The following is a 20,977-nucleotide window of genomic DNA, read 5'->3' as shown; positions in this document are numbered from 1 at the left end:
CTTGTTCTCATACATGTTTTTCATGTTCCTCAACATATTCTTCAACTTGTTCTTCATCTTCTTCAACATGTTCTTTGTGTTCATTAAACATGTTTGTCATGTTCCTCTACATGTTCTTTATTTTCTTCAAAACGTTTTCAATTTGTTCTTCATGTTATTCAACATGTTTTTCATGTTTTTCAAGTTGTTCTTCAACTCGTTCTTTGTGTTCTTAAACTTGTTTTTCATGTTCCTTAACATGTTCATGTTTCTCAACATGGTATTTATGTTCTTCAACATGTTCTTCAATTTATTCTTCATGTAATTCAACATGTTTTTCAACTTGTTCTTCGTTTTTTTAAACATGTTTTTTATGTTCCTCAACACGTTCTTCAATGTGTCCTTCATGTTCTTCAACATGTTTTTCAACTTTTTCTTCATGTTCTACAACTTGTTCTTCGGGTTCTTCAACTTGTTCTTTGTGTTCTTCAACATGTTTTACATGTTCCTCAACATGTTTTTCATGTTCCCCAATATGTTCTTCATGTTATTCAACATGTTGAATTGAGCTTGTTCTTCGTGTTCTTAAACATGTTTTTCACGTTCCTCAATACGTTCATGTTCTGTATGTCCTTCAACATGTTCTTCAATTTGTTTTTCATGGTATTCAACATGTTTTTCATGTTCTTCAACATGTTTTTCACGTTCCTCAACATGTTCAAGTTCCCCAACATATTCTTTGTTATTCAACATGTTCTTCAATTTGTTCTTCCCCCAAAAGGGACAAGCGGTAGAAAAGGGATGGATGGATGTTATTCAATATGTTTTTCATGTTTTTTAACTTGTTCTTCATATTCTTTTACTTGTTCTTTGTGTTCTTAAACATGTTTTTTATGTTCCTCAACACGTTCTTCAATGTGTCCTTCATGTTCTTCAACATGTTTTTCAACCTTTTCTTCATGTTCTACAACTTGTTCTTCGGGTTCTTCAACTTGTTCTTTGTGTTCTTCAACATGTTTCACATGTTCCTCAACATGTTTTTCATGTTCCTCAATATGTTCATGTTCTTCAACATGTTCTTCAATTTGTTCTTCATGTTATTCAACATGTTTTTCAACATGTTTTTCAACTTGTTTTTCATGTTATTGAGCTTGTTCTTCGTGTTCTTAAACATGTTTTTCACGTTCCTCAATACGTTCATGTTCTGTATGTCCTTCAACATGTTCTTCAATTTGTTTTTCATGGTATTCAACATGATTTTCATGTTCTTAAACATGTTTTTCATGTTCTTCAACATGTTTTTCACGTTCCTCAACATGTTCATGTTCCTCAACATATTCTTTGTTATTCAACATGTTCTTCAATTTGTTCTTCCCCCAAAAGGGACAAGCGGTAGAAAAGGGATGGATGGATGTTATTCAATATGTTTTTCATGTTTTTTAGCTTGTTCTTCATGTTCTTCTACTTTTTCTTCGTGTTCTTAAACATGTTTTTCATGTTCCTCAACATTTTCATGTTCCTCAACATGTTCTTTATGTTCTTAAACATGTTATTCCTGTTTCTTCAACATGTGCTTCAACATGTTCACGTTCTTTAGGTTCTTCAACATGATCTTCAACTTGTTCTCATACATGTTTTTCATGTTCCTCAACATATTCTTCAACTTGTTCTTCATGTTCTTCTACTTGTTCTTCGTGTTCTTTAAACATGTTTGTCATGTTCCTCCACATGTTCTTTATTTTCTTCAAAACGTTTTCAATTTGTTCTTCATGTTATTCAACATGTTTTTCATGTTTTTCAAGTTGTTCTTCATGTTCTTCAACTCGTTCTTTGTGTTCTTAAACTTGTTTTTCATGTTCCTTAACATGTTCATGTTTCTCAACATGGTATTTATGTTCTTCAACATGTTCTTCAATTTATTCTTCATGTAATTCAACATGTTTTTCAACTTGTTCTTCGTGTTTTTAAACATGTTTTTTATGTTCCTCAACACGTTCTTCAATGTGTCCTTCGTGTTCTTCAACATGTTTTTCAACTTTTTCTTCATGTTCTACAACTTGTTCTTCGGGTTCTTCAACTTGTTCTTTGTGTTCTTCAACATATTTTACATGTTCCTCAACATGTTTTACATGTTCCTCAACATGTTTTTCATGTTCCTCAATATGTTCATGTTCTTCATGTTATTCAACATGTTTTTCAACTGTTTTTTCATGTTATTGAGCTTGTTCTTCGTGTTCTTAAACATGTTTTTCACGTTCCTCAATATGTTCATGTTCTCTATGTCCTTCAACATGTTCTTCAACATTTTTTACATGTTCCTCAACATGTTTTTCATGTTCCTCAATATGTTTTTCACGTTCCTCAGTATGTTCATGTTCTCTATGTCCTTCAACATGTTCTTCAACATTTTTTACATGTTCCTCAACATGTTTTTCATGTTCCTCAACATGTTTTTCATGTTCCTTAATATGTTCATGTTCTTCATGTTATTCAACATGTTTTTCAACTGGTTTTTCATGTTATTGAGCTTGTTCTTCGTGTTCTTAAACATGTTTTTCACGTTCCTCAATATGTTCATGTTCTGTATGTCCTTCAACATGTTCTTCAATTTGTTTTTCATGGTATTCAACATGTTTTTCATGTTCTTAAACATGTTTTTCACGTTCCTCAACATGTTCATGTTCCTCAACATATTCTTTGTTATTCAACATGTTCTTCAATTTGTTCTTCCCCCAAAAGGGACAAGCGGTAGAAAAGGGATGGATGGATGTTATTCAATATGTTTTTCATGTTTTTTAACTTGTTCTTCATGTTCTTCTACTTGTTCTTCGTGTTCTTAAACATGTTTTTCATGTTCCTCAACATTTTCATGTTCCTCAACATGTTCTTTATGTTCTTAAACATGTTATTCCTGTTTCTTCAACATGTGCTTCAACATGTTCACGTTCTTTAGGTTCTTCAACATGATCTTCAACTTGTTCTCATACATGTTTTTCATGTTCCTCAACATATTCTTCAACTTGTTCTTCATGTTCTTCTACTTGTTATTTGTGTTCTTAAACATGTTTTTCATGTTCCTCAACATTTTCATGTTCCTCAACATGTTCTTTATGTTCTTAAACATGTTATTCCTGTTTCTTCAACATGTGCTTCAACGTGTTCACGTTCTTTAGGTTCTTCAACATGATCTTCAACTTGTTCTCATACATGTTTTTCATGTTCCTCAACATATTCTTCAACATGTTCTTTGTGTTCATTAAACATGTTTGTCATGTTCCTCGACATGTTCTCCATGTTTTTCAAACTTCTCCAACATGTTCTCCTGTGGTGTAGAACATGCTGGAGCTGCTGGAGGAGCTGCCCAATGGCGTTGCTGCAGAGAAGGTGCGAAGCTACATCTACCAGCTGATCAAGGCCATCCACTGGTGCCACAAACACGACATCGTCCACCGCGGTGAGAACCTTGCTCATCTCCGTGAAACATCTCCACTTTTTCGCTGGACACTGACAAGTAGAACATAATAATGTTGACTATCACCTTGCTGTCTTGTGTTTATATTCACTACACTATTATTATTATTATTGTTATTATTATTATGTGTTATGTTCGTGTTTCACACACAGATGTTGTGGGGGCGTGGCTAGGGGTGTGATGGGGGCGTGTCATCCGTATGACATCATCACATCGTTTGCATAATCGGCAATGACGCACATTATTTTTTAAAAGGCCTAAAAAAGGTTATTTCAAAATAATTGTGTAGTTATTATTAAAATGTAATTTTTCATATATATATTACTTGTACTACTATTTTACCGTTCTGCATAGTATTTACAGTCTGTAGTATTTTATTGTCCTGCATAATGTTCACATTCTGTTGTATTTTATTATTCTGCATAGTATTTACAGTCTGTTGTATTTTATTGTCCTGCATAATATTTACATTATGTAGTATTTTATTGTCCTGCATAGTATTTACATTCCGTAGTATTTTATTGTCCTGAATAGTGTTTATAGTCTGTAGTATTTTATTGTCCTACATAGTATTTACATTCTGTAGTATTTTATTGTGCTGCATAGTAATTACAGTCTGAAGTATTTTATTGTGATGCATAGTATTTTATAGTCCTGTGTAGTGTTTACAGTCTGTAGTATTTTATTGTCCTGCGTAGTATTTACAGTCTGTAGTATTTTATTGTCCTGCATAGTATTTACATTCCGTAGTATTTTATTGTCCTGAATAGTGTTTATAGTCTGTAGTATTTTATTGTCCTACATAGTATTTACATTCTGTAGTATTTTATTGTGCTGCATAGTAATTACAGTCTGAAGTATTTTATTGTGATGCATAGTATTTTATAGTCCTGTGTAGTGTTTACAGTCTGTAGTATTTTATTGTCCTGCGTAGTATTTACAGTCTGTAGTATTTTATTGTCCTGCATAGTATTTACATTCCGTAGTATTTTATTGTCCTGAATAGTGTTTACAGTCTGTAGTATTTTATTGTTTTACATAGTAGTTACATTCTGTAGTATTTTATTGTCCTACATAGTATTTACATTCTGTAGTATTTTATTGTGCTGCATAGTAATTACAGTCTGTAGTATTTTATTGTGATGCATAGTATTTTATAGTCCTGTGTAGTGTTTACAGTCTGTAGTATTTTATTCTCCTGCGTAGTATTTACAGTCTGTAGTATTTTATTGTCCTGCATAGTATTTACAGTCTGTTGTATTTTACTGTCTTGCACAGGATTTACAGTCAGTAGTATTTTATTGTCCTGCGTAGTATTTACATTCCGTAGTATTTTATTGTCCTGAATAGTGTTTACAGTCTGTAGTATTTTATTGTTTTACATAGTAGTTACAGTCAGTAGTATTTTATTGTCCTGCATAGTATTTACAGTCTGTCGTATTTTACTGTCTTGACCAGGATTTACAGTCAGTAGTATTTTATTGTCCTGCGTAGTGTTTACAGTCTGTAGTATTTTATTGTTCTGTGTAGTAATTATAGCCTGTAGTATTTCATTGACCTGCATTGTATTTACAGTCTGGAGTATTTTATTGTTTTGCCTAGTATTTACAGCCTGTAATATTTTATTGTACTGCATAGTATTTATATTCTGTTGTATTTATTGTCCTGCGTAGTATTTCCATTGTGTAGTATTTATAGCATGTAGTATTTGACTATGTAGTGGGTAAGTTGCATGAGTGGTGATGAGCAGCAAGCAGATGGTGTTCTGCTGCCAGCGGGCGTCCAAATAGCTTCTGGCGTCTCCTGGAGCGTCCTCTCCTTCATTCATGACTTGCTCTCCTTGCCTGTGGAACCTTCTAAGTCACACCGCGACCTCACTTTCTTGCCTGTGGAACCTTGTAAGTCACACCGTGACCTCACTTTCTTGCCTGTGGAACCTTCTAAGTCACACCGTGACCTCACTTTCTTGCCTGTGGAACCTTCTCAGTCACACCGTGACCTCACTTTCTTGCCTGTGGAACCTTCTAAGTCACACCGCGACCTCACTTTCTTGCCTGTGGAACCTTCTAAGTCACACCGTGACCTCACTTTCTTGCCTGTGGAACCTTCTAAGTCACACCGTGACCTCACTTTCTTGCCTGTGGAACCTTCTCAGTCACACCGTGACCTCACTTTCTTGCCTGTGGAACCTTCCAAGTCACACCGTGACATCACTTTCTTGCCTGTGGAACCTTCTCAGTCACACCGTGACCTCACTTTCTTGCCTGTGGAACCTTCTAAGTCACACCGTGACCTCACTTTCTTGCCTGTGGAACCTTCTCAGTCACACCGTGACCTCACTTTCTTGCCTGTGGAACCTTCTCAGTCACACCGTGACCTCACTTTCTTGCCTTCCTCTTCAGACATCAAGCCTGAGAACCTCCTCATCAGCTCCGACGATGTCCTCAAGTTGTGCGATTTTGGTGAGTGTTATGCCTCTTCTTCTCCACATGCTTCTTCCACTACACATGTTTCTTCTTCTCCACATGCTTCTTCCACTACACATGGTTCTTCTTCTCCACATGCTTCTTCTTCTCCACATTCTTCTTCCTCTCCACATGCTTCTTTTTCTCCACATGCTTCTTCTTCTCCACATGCTTCTTCTTCTCCACATGCTTCTTCCACTACACATGGTTCTTCTTCTCCACATGCTTCTTCTTCTCCACATGCTTCTTCTTCCTCTCCACATGCTTCTTTTTCTCCACATGCTTCTTCCACTACACATGGTTCTTCTTCTCCACATGCTTCTTCTTCTCCACATGCTTCTTCTTCTTCTCCACATGCTTCTTCCACTACACATGGTTCTTCTTCTCCACATGCTTCTTCTTCTCCACATGCTTCTTCTTCCTCTCCACATGCTTCTTTTTCTCCACATGCTTCTTCTTCTCCACATGCTTCTTCTTCTCCACATGCTTTTTCCACTCCACTTGCTTCTTCTTCTCCACATGCTTTTTCCACTCCACTTGCTTCTTCTTCTCCACATGCTTCTTCCTGTCCACATGCTTCTTCTTCTCCATGTGCTTCTTCTTCTCCAAATGATTCTTCCTCTCCACATGCTTTTTCCACTCCACATGCTTCTTCTTCTCCACATGCTTCTTCTTCTCCACATGTTTCTTCTTCTCCACATGCTTCTTCCTCTCCACATGCTTCTTCTTCTCCACATGCTTCTTCTCCTCCACATGCTTCTTCCACTCCACATGCTTCTTCTTCTCCACATGCTTCTTCCTGTCCACATGCTTCTTCTTCTCCACATGCTTTTTCTCCACATGCTTCTTCTTCTCCACATGCTTCTTCCTCTCCACATGCTTCTTCGTCTCCACATGCTTCTTCTTCTCCATATCCTTCTTCTTCTTCTTCTTCTCCACATGTTTCTTCTTCTTCTTCTTCTCCACATGCTTCTTCTTCTTCTTCTTCTTCTCCACATGCTTTTTCTTCTTCTTCTCCACATGCTTCTTCTTCTTTTCCACATGCTCCTTCTTCTCCACATTCTTCTTCTTCTTCGCCCCATCTTCTTCTTCTTTTCCACATGCTTCTTCTTCTCCACATGCTTCTTGTTCTCCCTCACAAGCTTCTTCTTCTCCACATGCTTCTTCCACATGCTTCTTCTTCTTCCTCACATGCTTCTTCTTCTCCACATGCTTCTTTTTCTTCTCCACATGCTTTTTCTTCTCCACAAGCTTCTTCTTCTCCACATGCTTCTTCTTCTCCACATACTTCTTCTTCTCCACATGCTTCTTCCTCTCCACATGCTTCTTCCTGTCCACATGCTTCTTCTCCACATGCTTCTTCTCACGTATAAATACAACACATGGATGTACTGTAAATACAACTAGATAAAACTAGACATATAATTATGCATATAACACATTTACAAATAAATATACACACAGGTATACATACAGAAGGTATACATATGATGAACAAAAATACAGGTATACACATATTACACACATACAACATATATAAATATATAACATACATGTATACACGTATATAAATATATAACATACATATATACACACATACATAGCATATAATGGTGGGGGGGGGCAGTTTGTGCAGTGGTTGGATTGGTTGATTTGGATGATAAATAGTAGGCAGGGGTACCTATTGAAGTGACCAGCGTAATGTCCTTGATGAGGACAAAGTGGATGTTGTCATGTTTCTCCTCCTTTGTCTCCTCCACCTCCTATTCCTCCTCCTGCCAGGCTTTGCACGCAACCTCTCTGAGGGCACCGACGCCAACTACACCGAATATGTTGCCACCAGATGGTACCGCTCTCCTGAACTCCTGCTCGGGTACGTGAACATCCTTCAACACTCTGCTCTTTTTGTCACACCTACTACTAGTCAGAAATCCTTTATTCCACGCCAACACTCTGCTCTTTTTATCACACCTACTTCTAGTCAAAGATCCTTTATTAGACACCAACGCTCTGCTCTTTTTATCACACCTACTACTAGTCAAAGATCCTTTATTAGACACCAACATTTTGCTCCTTTCATCACACCAATTACTAGTCAAAGATCCTTTATTAGAAACCAACACTCTCCTCTTCTTATCACACCTACTCCTAGTCAAAGATCCTTCATTACACACCAACACTCTGCTCTTTTCATCACACCTACTACTAGTCAAAGATCCTTCATTACACACCAACACTCTGCTCTTTTCATCACACCTACTACTAGTCAAAGATCCTTCATTACACACAAACACTGCTCTTTTCATCAAACCTACTACTAGTCAAAGATCCTTCATTACACACCAACACTCTGCTCTTTTCATCACACCTACTACGAGTCAAAGATCCTTCATTACACACAAACACTGCTCTTTTCATCAAACCTACTACTAGTCAAAGATCCTTCATTACACACAAACACTGCTCTTTTCATCAAACCTACTACTAGTCAAAGATCCTTCATTACACACCAACACTCTGCTCTTTTCATCACACCTACTACGAGTCAAAGATCCTTTATTACACACAAACACTCTGCTCTTTTCATCACACCTACTGCTAGTCAAATATCCTTTATTACACACAAACACTGCTCTTTTCATCACACCTACTACTAGTCAAAGATCCTTTATTAGACACCAACACTCTGCTCTTTTTATCACACCTACTACTACTCAAAGATCCTTTATTAGACACCAACACTGCTCTTTTTATCAAACCTACTACTAGTGAAAGATCCTTTATTACACACCAACACTCTGCTCTTTTCATCACACCTACTACTAGTCAAAGATCCTTTATTACACACCAACACTCTGCTCTTTATATCACACCCACTACTAGTTAAAGATCCTTTATTTGACACCAACACTCTGCTCTTTATATCACACCCACTACTAGTTAAAGATCCTTTATTTGACACCATCACTCTGCTCTTTATATCACGCCCACTACTAGTTAAAGATCCTTTATTAGACACCAACACTGCTCTTTTCATCACACCTACTACTAGTCAAAGATCCTTTATTACACACAAACACTGCTCTTTTTATCACACCTACTACTAGTCAAAAATCCTTCATTACACACCAACACTCTGCTCTTTTTATCACACATACTACTAGTCAAAGATCCTTTATTTGACACCAACACTGCTCTTTATATCACACCCACTACTAGTCAAATATCCTTTATTTGACACCATCACTCTGCTCTTTATATCACACCCAGTACTAGTCAAATATCCTTTATGAGACACCAACACTCTGCTCTTTTCATCAAACCTACTACTCGACAAATATCCTTCATTGGACACCAACACTCTGCTCTTTTTATCACACCTACTACTACTCAAAGATCCTTTATTAGACACCAACAGTCTGCTCTTTTTCATCAAACCTACTACTAGTCAAAGATCCCATATTAGACACCAACACTGCTGTTTTTATCAAACCTACTAATAGCCAAAGATTCTGTATTAGAGACCAACACTCTGCTGTTTTTATCAAACCTACTAATAGCCAAAGATTCTGTATTAGACACCAACACTCTGCTGTTTTTATCAAACCTACTACGAGTCAAAGACACAACAACTCTGCTGTTTTAATAACTTACCACGAGTCAACGATCCTTTATTGGACACCAACACTCTGCTGTTTTTATCACACCTACTACTAGTCATTAATATCTTACTAAAAGTCAAATATCCTTTTATTGGACAGAAACACTTTGCTGTTTTAATAACTTACTCCGAGTCAAAGATCCTTTTATTAGACACAAACACTCTGCTGTTTCAATAATGTACTACTAGTCAAAGATCCTTTGTTAGACACAAACACTCAGGTGTTTTAATAACTTACTACTAGCCAAATAACCTTTATTAGACACCAACACTATGCTCTTTTTATTTTTTTTCAAACCTACTACTTGTCAAAGATCCTTTTATTAGACAGGAACACTACTGTTTAAAGAACTTACTACTAGTAAAATATCCTTTGTTACATACAAACACTCTGCTGTTTTAATAACTTACTACTAGTCAAAGATCCTTTATTAGACACAAAAACTCGGCTGTTTTTATCAAACCTACTACTAGTCAAAGATCATTTTATTAGACAGGAACACTGCTGTTTTAATAACTTAATACTAGTCAAAGATGCTTTATTAGACACAAACACTCTGCTGTTTTAATAACTTAATGCTAGTCAAAGATCCTTTATTAGACACAAACACTCTGCTGTTTTAATAACTTAATACCAGTCAAAGATGCTTTATTAGACACAAACACTCTGCTGTTTTAATAACTTAATACTAGTCAAATATCCTTTATCAGACACACACACTCTGCTGTTATAATAACTTAATACTACTCAAAGATCCTTTATTAGACATAAACACTCTGCTGTTTTACTAACTTACTACTTGTCAAAGATCCTTTATTAGACACAAACACTCTGCTGTTTTAATAACTTAATACTAGTCAAATATCCTTTATCAGACACACACACTCTGCTGTTTTAATAACTTAATACTAGTCAAAGATCCTTTATTAGACACAAACACTCTGCTGTTTTAATAACTTAATACTAGTCAAAGATGCTTTATTAGACACAAACACTCTGCTGTTTTAATAACTTAATACTAGTCAAAGATCCTTTATCAGACACAAACACTCTGCTGTTTTAATAACTTAATACTAGTCAAATATCCTTTATTAGACATATACACTCTGCTGTTTTAATAACCTACTACTAGTCAAAGATCCTTTATTAGACATAAAAACTCTGCTGTTTTAATAACTTACTACTTGTCAAAGATCCTTTATTGGATACAAACACTCTGCTGTTTTAATAACTTAATACTAGTCAAAGATCCTTTATTAGACATAAACACTCTGCTGTTTTAATAACTTACTACTAGTCAAAGATCCTTTATTAGACACAAACACTCTGCTGTTTTAATAACTTACTACTTGTCAAAGATCCTTTATTAGACATAAACACTCTGCTGTTTTAATAACTTACTACTAGCCAACGATCCTTTATTAGACACCAACACTATGCTCTTTTTATTTTTTTCAAACCTACTACGAGTCAAAGATCCTTTTATTAGACAGGAACACTGCTGTTTAAATAACTTACTACTAGTCAAATATCCTTTGTTACACACAAACACTATGCTGTTTTAATAACTTACTACTAGTCAAAGATCCTTTATTAGACACAAAAACTCTGCTGTTTTTATCAAACCTACTACTAGTCAAAGATCATTTTATTAGACATACACACTCTGCTGTTTTAATAACTTAATACTAGTCAAAGATGCTTTATTAGACACAAACACTCTGCTGTTTCAATAACTTAATACTAGTCAAAGATCCTTTATTAGACAGGAGCACTCTCCTGGTTGAGATGAGTAGAGACATAAAAGGTTACTGGCCTCCTATCCAGAGCTCCATACGGCAAAGCGGTGGATATGTGGTCTGTGGGATGCATTCTGGGGGAATTGAGCGACGGGCAGCCTCTGTTCCCTGGTGAGAGTGAGATCGACCAGCTGTTCACCATCCAGAAGGTGCTGGGACCTTTACCTCCTGAACACATGAAACTCTTCTACAACAATCCTCGCTTCCACGGCCTTAGGGTAAACATCCTGCCTCTTCCTCATCACTTCTCCTTTTCTTCTTCTTCACTTCCTCTTTTTCTTCTTATTACTTCCACGGCCTCAGGGTAAACATCCTGCCTCTTCCTCTTACTGCTTACTTCCTCCTCACTTCCCCTCACTTCTCTTCCAATTGACTTCCTCCTCATCTTCCTCCGTACTTCCTCTTTTTTATTAATTTCCTTCTCACTTCCTCCTCACTTCTCCACACTTTCCCCTTTTTTCCTTCTTCAGTTCTTCCTCACTTCCTTTTTCACTTCCTCCTCACTTTTCCACACTTTCACCTTTTTTTCATTCTTCATTTCCTCCTTACTTCCTCCTTTTGTCTTCCTTTGTTACCTCCCCATCTTTCCCACCTTTTCTTCTTCCTCCTTACTTCCTCTTTCTCTTCCTCCTCACTTTTGCTCACTTCCTCTGTTTCTTCCTCCTCATATTCAATTCCCCCCCACTTCTCCTTTCTTCCTCCTTTTCCCCTCTTCTTTTCCTCCTCACTAACTCATTTTCTTCCTCCTCTTTCTCACTTCCTCCTCTTCTTCCTCTTTACTTCATCATTCACTTCCTCCACACTTTCCCCTTTTTTCCTTCTTCAGTTCCTCCTCACTTCCTTTTTCACTTCCTCCTAACTTCTCCACACTTTCACCTTTTTTTCATTCTTCATTTCCTCCTTACTTCCTCCTTTTGTCTTCCTTTGTTACCTCCTCACCTTTCCCACCTTTTCTTCTTCCTCCTTACTTCCTCTTTATCTTCCTCCTCCCTTTTGCTCACTTCCTCTGTTTCTTCCTCCTCATACTCAATTCCCCCCCACTTCTCCTTACTTCCTCCTTTTTCCCTCTTCTTTTCCTCCTCACTCACTCCTTTTCTTCCTCCTCTTTCTCACTTCCTCCTCATCTTCCTCTTTAATTCATCATTCACTTCCTCCTCACTTCCTCTTCTCTCCCTCTTTTTTTCCTCCTCTTCTTCCTCACTTCCTCATTTTCTTCCTTTTCTTTCTCCTCAATTCCTTTTCTTCCTCCCCTTCTTCCTCACTTCCTCCTCTTCTTGTTGGTCCTTCGTTCTTTTCTTCCTCCTCACTCACTCCTTTTCTTCCTCCTCTTTCCCACTTCCTTCTCATCTTCCTCTTTACTTCATCATTCACTTCCTCCTCACTTCCTCTTCTCCCCCTCTTTTTTCCTCCTCTTCTTCCTCACTTCCTCCTTTTCTTCCTTTTCTTTCTCCTCACTTCCTTTTCTTCCTCCCCTTCTTCCTCACTTCCTCCTCTTCTTGCTGGTCCTTTGTTCTTTTCTTCCTCCTCACTTCCTCCTTTTCTTCCTCCTATTCTTCCACATGTCTTCCTCTTATTTCTCCTCACATCCTCATTTTCTTGGCACTCAGCATTAAGGGTTGGAATTAGGGGTTAAATCACCACAAATGATTCCCGGGCGCGGCCACCGCTGCTGCTCACTGCTCCCCTCACCTCTTAGAGGGTGATCAAGGGTGATGGGTGAAATGCAGAGGACACATTTCACCACACCTAGTGTGTGTGTGACAATCATTGCTACTTTAACTTTCTTCCTCCTCATTTCCTAATTTTCTTCCTCCTCTTCCACCTCCTCACTTCCTCCTTTTCTTCCTCCTCTTCTTCCTCCTCACTTCCTCATTTTATTCCTCCCCTTTTATCCTCCTCACTTCTTCCTTTTCTTCCGTCTCTTATTCCTCTTCACTTCCACCTCGTCTTCCTCTTTTCCTCCTTTTCTTCCTCCTCTTCTTACTCACTTCATCCTCTTCCTCCTTCTCCGCACTTCCTCCTTTTCTACCCCCTCTTCTTCCTCACGTCCTTCTCTTATTCCTCCTCACTTCCTCCTCTTCTTCCTCACCTCCTCCTTTTGTTCTTCCTCTTCCTGCTTTTCTTCCTCCTGTTCTTCCCCACTTTCTCCTCTTCTTCCTCCTTTTCTTCCTCCTCTTTCTCCTCTTCTTCCTCCTCATTTCGTCCTCTTCTTCTTTCTCACTTCCTCGTTTTCTTCCTCTCTTCCTCCTCTTCTTCACTTCCTCCTCTTCCCCCTCACTTCCTCATTTTTCCCCTCCTCTTTTTCCTCACTTCCTCCTGCCCCTCCTCACTTCCTTCTTGTTGCTGCCATGACTGAAGTGAGTCAGGGTCTTTGAGGTGACATTGTTGGTTTCCCTCCTCACTTCCTCCTTTTGTTCCTCCTCTTCTTCCTCACTTCATTCTTTTCTTCCTCCTGTTCTTCCCCTCTTTCTCCTTTTCTTCCTCCTTTTTCTCCTCTTCTTCCTCCTCATTTCCTCCTCTTCTTCTTCCTCACTTCCTCCTTTTCTTCCTTCTCTTGTTTCTCTCTTCCTCCGCCTTCTTCCTCCTCACTTCCTCCTTTTCTCCCTCCTCTTCACCCTCCTCTTCTTCCTCACTTCCTCCTCTTCCTCACTTCCTGCTCCTCCTCCTCACTTCCTCCTTTTCTCCCTCCTCTTCTTCCTCACTTCCTCCTGCCCCTCCTCACTTCCTTCTTGTTGCTGCCATGACTGAAGTGAGTTAGGGTCTTTGAGGTGACATTGTTGGGCTTCCTCCTCAATTCATCCTTTTCTTTCTCCTCTTCTTTCTCCTCACATCCCCCTTTTCTTTCTCTTCTTCTTCCTCACATGTTTGTCTTATTCCTCCTCACTTCCTCTTTCTCTTTCTCTTCTTTTCCCTCACTTGTTTTTCCTTCTGTTCATCCTCATTTCTTCCTCATGTCCTCCTTTTCTTCTTCCTCATTTCCTCCTTTTCTTCCTCCCTTTCTTCCTCATTTCCTACTCTTCTTCTTACTCACTTCTTCCTTTTCTTCCTCCTCTTCTTCCTGACTTCCTTCTTATCCATCCTCTTGTTCCTCACTTCCTTCTTTTCTTCCTCCTTTTCTTCCTGACTTCCTCCTCTTCTTCTTCCTCACTTCCTTCTTTTCGTCCTCCTCTTCTTCCTCACTTCCTCCACTTCTTCTTCCTCAGTTCTTCCTTTTCTTTCCTTCCTCGCTTCTTTCTCTTCTTCCTCCTCTTCTTCCTCCACTTCTTCCTCACTTCCTTCATTACTTCCTCCTTTTCTTCCTACTCCTCTTCCTCACTTCTTTCTCTCATTCCTCCTCTTCTTCCTCACTTCCTCCTTTTCTTCCTACTCTTCTTCCTCCTCACTTCCTCCTCCTCTTCTTCCTCACTTCATAATGTTCTTCCTCCTCTTCTTCCTCACTTCCTCCTTTTCTTTTTCCTCTTCTTCCTCCTCACTTCCTCCTCTTCTTCCCCACTTCCTCTTTTTCTTCGTCCTCTTGTTCCTCACTTCCTTCTTTTATTCCTCCTCACTTCCTTCTTTTATTCCTCATCACTTCCTCCTCCTCTTCTTCCTCACTTCCCCCTTTTCTTACACCTAACTTCCTTCTTTTCTTAGTGCTTTCTTCACGTCCTTTTTGTTTTCCTCTTCACTTATTCCTCACTTCCTCCTCTTCTTCCCCACTTCCTCCTTTTCTCCCGCACTTCCTCCTTTTCTCTTCCTCTTCCTCCTCTTCTTCCCCACTTCCTCCTCACTTCCTCTGATTTTTCTTCCTCACTTCCTCCTTTTCTTTCTCCTCTTCTTCCTCACTTCTTTCTCTTCTCCCTCATCACTTCCCTCCCTTCTTCCTCACTTCCTTCTCTTATTCCTCATCACTTCCTCCTCTTCTTCTCCCTCATTTCCTCCTTTTCTTACACCTCACTTCCTCCTTTTTTATTCCTCTTCTTCTTCACTTCCTTCTCGTTTTCCTCATTTCTTCCTCACTTCCTCCTTTTCTTCCTCCTCTTCTTCCTCCTCACATCCTCCTCCTCTTCTTCCTCACTTCATAATGTTCTTCCTCCTCTTCTTCCTCACTTCCTCCTTTTCTTCTTCCTCTTCTTGCTCCTCACTTCCTCCATTTCTTCCTCCTCTTCTTCCCCACTTCCTCCTTTTCTTTCTCCTCTTGTTCCTCACTTCCTTCTTTTATTCCTCATCACTTCCTCCTCTTCATCTTCCTCACTTCCTCCTTTTCTTACACCTCACTTCCTTCTTTTCTTAGTCCTTTCTTCACGTCCTTTTTGTTTTCCTCTTCACTTATTCCTCACTTCCTCCTCTTCTTCCCCACTTCCTCCTCTTCTCCCTCACTTCTTCCTTTTCGCTTCCTCTTCCTCCTTTTCTTCCTCCTCTTCTTCCCCACTTCCTCCTCACTTCCTCTGATTTTTCTTCCTCACTTCCTCCTTTTCTTTCTCCCCTTCTTCCTCACTTCCTTCTCTTCTCCCTCATCACTTCCCTCCCTTCTTCCTCACTTCCTTCTCTTATTCCTCATCACTTCCTCCTCTTCTTCTCCCTCATTTCCTCCTTTTCTTACACCTCACTTCCTCCTTTTTTATTCCTCTTCTTCTTCACTTCCTTCTCGTTTTCCTCATTTCTTCCTCACTTCCTCCTTTTCTTCCTCCTCTTCTTACTCCTCACATCCTCCTCATCTTCTTCCTCACTTCATAATGTTCTTCCTCACTTCCTCCTTTTCTTCTTCCTCTTCTTCCTCCTCACTTCCTGCATTTCTTCCTCCTCTTCTTCCCCACTTCCTCCTTTTCTTTCTCCTCTTGTTCCTCACTTCCTTCTTTTATTCCTCATCACTTCCTCCTTTTCTTACACTTCACTTCCTTCTTTTCTTAGTCCTTTCTTCACGTCCTTTTTGTTTTCCTCTTCACTTATTCCTCACTTCCTCCTCTTCTTCCCCACTTCCTGCTCTTCTCCCTCACTTCCTCCTTTTTTCTTCCTCTTCCTCCTTTTCTTCCTCCTCTTCTTCCCCACTCCCTCCTCACTTCCTCTGATTCTTCTTCCTCACTTCCTCCTTTTCTTTCTCCTCTTCTTCCTAACTTCCTTCTCTTCTCCCTCGTCACTTCCCTCCCTTCTTCCTCACTTCCTTCTCTTATTCCTCATCACTTCCTCCTCTTCTTCTCCCTCATTTCCTCCTTTTCTTACACCTCACTTCCTCCTTTTTTATTCCTCTTCTTCTTCACTTCCTTCTCGTTTTCCTCATTTATTCCTCACTTCCTCCTTTTCTTCCTCCTCTTCTTCCTCCTCACACCCTCCTCCTCTTCTTCCTCACTTCATAATGTTCTTCCTCCTCTTCTTCCTCACTTCCTCCTTTTCTTCTTCCTCCTCACTTCCTCCATTTCTTCCTCCTCTTCTTCCCCACTTCCTCCTTTTCTTTCTCCTCTTGTTCATCACTTCCTTCTTTTATTCCTCATCACTTCCTCCTTTTCTTACACCTCACTTCCTTCTTTACTTAGTCCTTTCTTCACGTCCTTTTTGTTTTCCTCTTCACTTATTCCTCACTTCCTCCTCTCCTTCCCCACTTCCTCCTCTTCTCCGTCTCTTCCTCCTTTTTTCTTCCTCTTCCTCCTTTTCTTCCTCCTCTTCTTCCCCACTTCCTCCTCACTTCCTCTGATTCTTCTTCCTCACTTCCTCCTTTTCTTTCTCCCCTTCTTCCTCACTTCCTTCTCTTCTCCCTCATCACTTCCCTACCTTCTTCCTCACTTCCTTCTCTTATTCCTCATCACTTCCTCCTCTTCTCCCTCATTTCCTCCTTTTCTTACAACTCACTTCCTCCTTTTTTATTCCTCTTCTTCTTCACTTCCTTCTCGTTTTCCTCATTTCTTCCTCACTTCCTCCTTTTCTTCCTCCTCTTCTTACTCCTCACATCCTCCTCCTCTTCTTCCTCACTTCATAATGTTCTTCTTCCTCACTTCCTCTTTTTCTTCTTCCTCTTCTTCCTCCTCACTTCCTGCATTTCTTCCTCCTCTTCTTCCCCACTTCCTCCTTTTCTTTCTCCTCTTGTTCCTCACTTCCTTCTTTTATTCCTCATCACTTCCTCCTTTTCTTACACCTCACTTCCTTCTTTTCTTAGTCCTTTCTTCACGTCCTTTTTGTTTTCCTCTTCACTTATCCCTCACTTCCTCCTCTCCTTCCCCACTTCCTCCTCTTTTCCCTCACTTCCTCCTTTTTTCTTCCTCTTCCTCCTTTTCTTCCTCCTTTTCTTCCCCACTCCCTCCTCACTTCCCCTGATTCTTCTTCCTCACTTCCTCCTTTTCTTTCTCCTCTTCTTCCTCACTTCCTTAACTTCTCCCTCATCACTTCCCTCCCTTCTTCCTCCCTTCCTTCTCTTATTCCTCATCACTTCCTCCTCTTCTTCTCCCTCATTTCCTCCTTTTCTTACACCTCACCTCCTCCTTTTTTATTCCTCTTCTTCTTCACTTCCTTCTCGTTTTCCTCATTTCTTCCTCACTTCCTCCTTTTATTCCCCCTCTTCTTCCTCCTCACACCCTTCTCCTCTTCTTCCTCACTTCCTCCTTTTCTTCTTCCTCTTCTTCCTCCATTTCTTCCTCCTCTTCGTCCCCACTTCCTCCTTTTCTTTCTCCTCCTGTTCCTCACTTCCTTCTTTTATTCCTCATCACTTCCTCCTTTTCTTACACCTCACTTCCTTCTTTTCTTAGTGCTTTCTTCATGTCCTTTTTGTTTTCCTCTTCACTTATTCCTCACTTCCTCCTCTTCTTCCCCACTTCCTCCTTTTTTCTTCCTCTTCCTCCTTTTCTTCCCCACTTCCTCCTCACTTCCTCTGATTCTTCTTCCTCACTTCCTCCTTTTCTTTCTCCTCTTCTTCCTCATCTCTTATTCCTCATCACTTCATCCTCTTCTTCTCCCTCATTTCCTCCTTTTCTTACACCTCACTTCCTCCTTTTTTATTCCTCCTCTTCTTCACTTCCTTCTCGTTTTCCTCATTTCTTCCTCACTTCCTCCTTTTCTCCCTCCTCTTCTTCCTCACTTCCTTCTCTTCTTCAAATTCACTTCCTCCTCTTCTTCCTCACATCTACCTGTTCCTCCTCATGTCCTCACTTTCTCCTTCCCCTCCTTACTTCCTTCTTGTCGATGCCATGACTGGTCCGGATTGGTGGTCTTGGAGGTGACATTGTTGGTCTTTCTCCTCAGTTCCCTGCTGTCAATCATCCTCATACCTTGGAGCGCAGATACTTGGGCATCATCGGAGGCGCTCTGCTGGACCTGTTGAAGGTAACATGTGGTCTGTGTCACGTGGTCTGTGATGATCAGGACACATGTGTTAGTGATTTGGTCAGAATGAAGGTTAACAACCATGTTGAGGTGAAGCTGAGTCACCTTGTCTGATGCTGCATCAGAGTCTGCTGCTGCTCAACCCCAGCGAGCGCTTCCTGACGGAGCAGAGCCTCAACCACCACGCCTTCCAGAACCTCCGGCTGCTGGAGCGCCCCGGCCCGCCCACGCCCACGCCCGTGCGCTCCTCCAAGAGGAAGCCTCACCATGGAGACACCACCCCCAGCAGGTCAGCCATCACTCGCCAAGCCAGCACGCCGCCACCGCTTTGACCCTCAACCCGTCGGCCATTTTAAGTGAGCGGCAGCAGCAGGAGAAGAAAGTGCTTTGCGGGAAAAGAATCCCTTGCGGTTGTGTTGCTATGGTAACCGCAAGCTGACGCTGGCATCCATATAGTCCATTTCCGCTCATGATCATGGAAATAATATTGACAATTATCATCAACAAAATATGGATACGATGAAAGTGAAGTGACTATATTAATCGTACTAATAACAACGGTGATAATGGAATCTAGACAATGTAATATCATGAAAATAAAGATAAAAATGATCAATATAATGAGCTAGCCTGTATATAAATGAGCTATCCTTTATGCTAATGCGAAAGCCTGTTTGTAAAGGAGATATCCTATATGCTAAGAGCTATACCTTATGCTAATGAGCTAGCCTGTATGTAAATGAGATCACCTTTATCCTACAGAGCTATTATTTATGCTAATGAGCTATCCGTGGTGCTAATCCGCTAGCCTTTATTCTAATGAGATCGTTTTTCGCTAACGAGCTAGCCTTTATGATAATGAGTTAGCCTTTATGATGACGAGCTATCCTTTATGCTAATGATCTAGTCATTATGCTAATCCGCTAGCATTTACGCTTATCCACTAGTCTTTATGCTAATCAGCTATTTTTGTGCTAGCGGGCTATACTTTATGCTAATTAGCTACCCTGTATGTAAATGAGATATCATTTATGCTACAAAGCTAACCTTTATGCTAACAAGCTGTAATTTATACTAATGAGCTAGCCTGTATATAAATGAGCTATCCTCTATGGTACTGAGCTAGCCTTTATTCTAATTAGCTTTTTTTGCTAACAAGCTTGCCTTAATGATATTGAGCTATCCTATATGCTAAGAGCTATGCCTTATGCTAATGAGCTAGCCTGTATGTAAATGAGATCACCTTTATGTTACCGAGCTATTATTTATGCTAATGAGCTATCCGTGATGCTAATCCGCTAGCCTTTATTCTAATGGGATCGTTTTTTGCTAACGAGCTAGCCTTTATGATAACGAGCTGTACTTTGTGCTCATGAGCTAACCTGTATGTAAATGAGATACCCTTTATGCTACTGAGCTAGCCTTTATGCTAATAAACTATCATTTATACTACTTATTTACCCTTAATGCTATTGAAAATAGCCTTTATGCTAATCCGCTAGTCTTTATACTAGCGAGTTAGTCTTTTTGCTAACAAGCTAGGCTTTATGATAATGAGTTATCCATTATGATAGCGAGCTATACTTTAAGCTAATGAGCTCGCCTGTATGTAAACTAGATATCCTTTATGCTACTGACCTATCCTTATAATAATGAGCTATCCTTTATGCTAATGATCTAGTCATTATGCTAATCCGCTAGCATTTACGCTTATCCACTAGTCTTTATGCTAATCAGCTATTTTTGTGCTAGCGAGCTATACTTTATGCTAATTAGCTACCCTGTATGTAAATGAGATATCATTTATGCTACAAAGCTAACCTTTATGCTAACAAGCTGTAATTTATACTAATGAGCTAGCCTGTATATAAATGAGCTATCCTCTATGGTACTGAGCTAGCCTTTATTCTAATTAGCTTTTTTTGCTAACAAGCTTGCCTTAATGATATTGAGCTATCCTATATGCTAAGAGCTATACCTTATGCTAATGAGCTAGCCTGTATGTAAATGAGATCACCTTTATGTTACCGAGCTATTATTTATGCTAATGAGCTATCCGTGATGCTAATCCGCTAGCCTTTATTCTAATGAGATCGTTTTTTGCTAACGAGCTAGCCTTTATGATAACGAGCTGTACTTTATGCTCATGAGCTAACCTGTATGTAAATGAGATACCCTTTATGCTACTGAGCTAGCCTTTATGCTAATAAACTATCATTCCTACTACTTATTTATCCTTTATGCTATTGAAAATAGCCTTTATGCTAATCCGCTAGTCTTTATACTAGCGAATTAGTCTTTTTTCTCACAAAC

The 20,977-nt window shown here is 39.5% G+C and overlaps 1 protein-coding gene across 3 annotated transcripts in view; it reads left to right on the top strand.

Moving 5' to 3' along the window:
* The window catches only part of LOC133543592 (cyclin-dependent kinase-like 5), a 98,758-nt gene that overhangs the window by 55,134 nt on the left and 22,647 nt on the right, over window positions 1–20,977 (top strand). For 2 of the 3 annotated variants that reach the window (XM_061888253.1, XM_061888252.1), the window contains exons 6-11: window positions 3,313–3,433; window positions 5,854–5,913; window positions 7,699–7,789; window positions 11,406–11,595; window positions 18,584–18,664; window positions 18,790–18,953. In XM_061888253.1, the coding sequence (XP_061744237.1) occupies window positions 3,313–3,433; window positions 5,854–5,913; window positions 7,699–7,789; window positions 11,406–11,595; window positions 18,584–18,664; window positions 18,790–18,953 (707 nt within the window). The remainder of the gene's footprint in view (window positions 1–3,312; window positions 3,434–5,853; window positions 5,914–7,698; window positions 7,790–11,405; window positions 11,596–18,583; window positions 18,665–18,789; window positions 18,954–20,977) is intronic. The other variant, XM_061888254.1, reaches the window with a different exon arrangement.

This window comes from Nerophis ophidion, linkage group LG26, assembly GCF_033978795.1.
Source record: "Nerophis ophidion isolate RoL-2023_Sa linkage group LG26, RoL_Noph_v1.0, whole genome shotgun sequence".
Classification (NCBI taxonomy): Eukaryota; Metazoa; Chordata; class Actinopteri; order Syngnathiformes; family Syngnathidae; genus Nerophis; species Nerophis ophidion.
The sequence above is the reverse complement of the archived record's forward strand: the minus strand, read 5'-3'. Positions and strand labels throughout refer to the sequence as shown.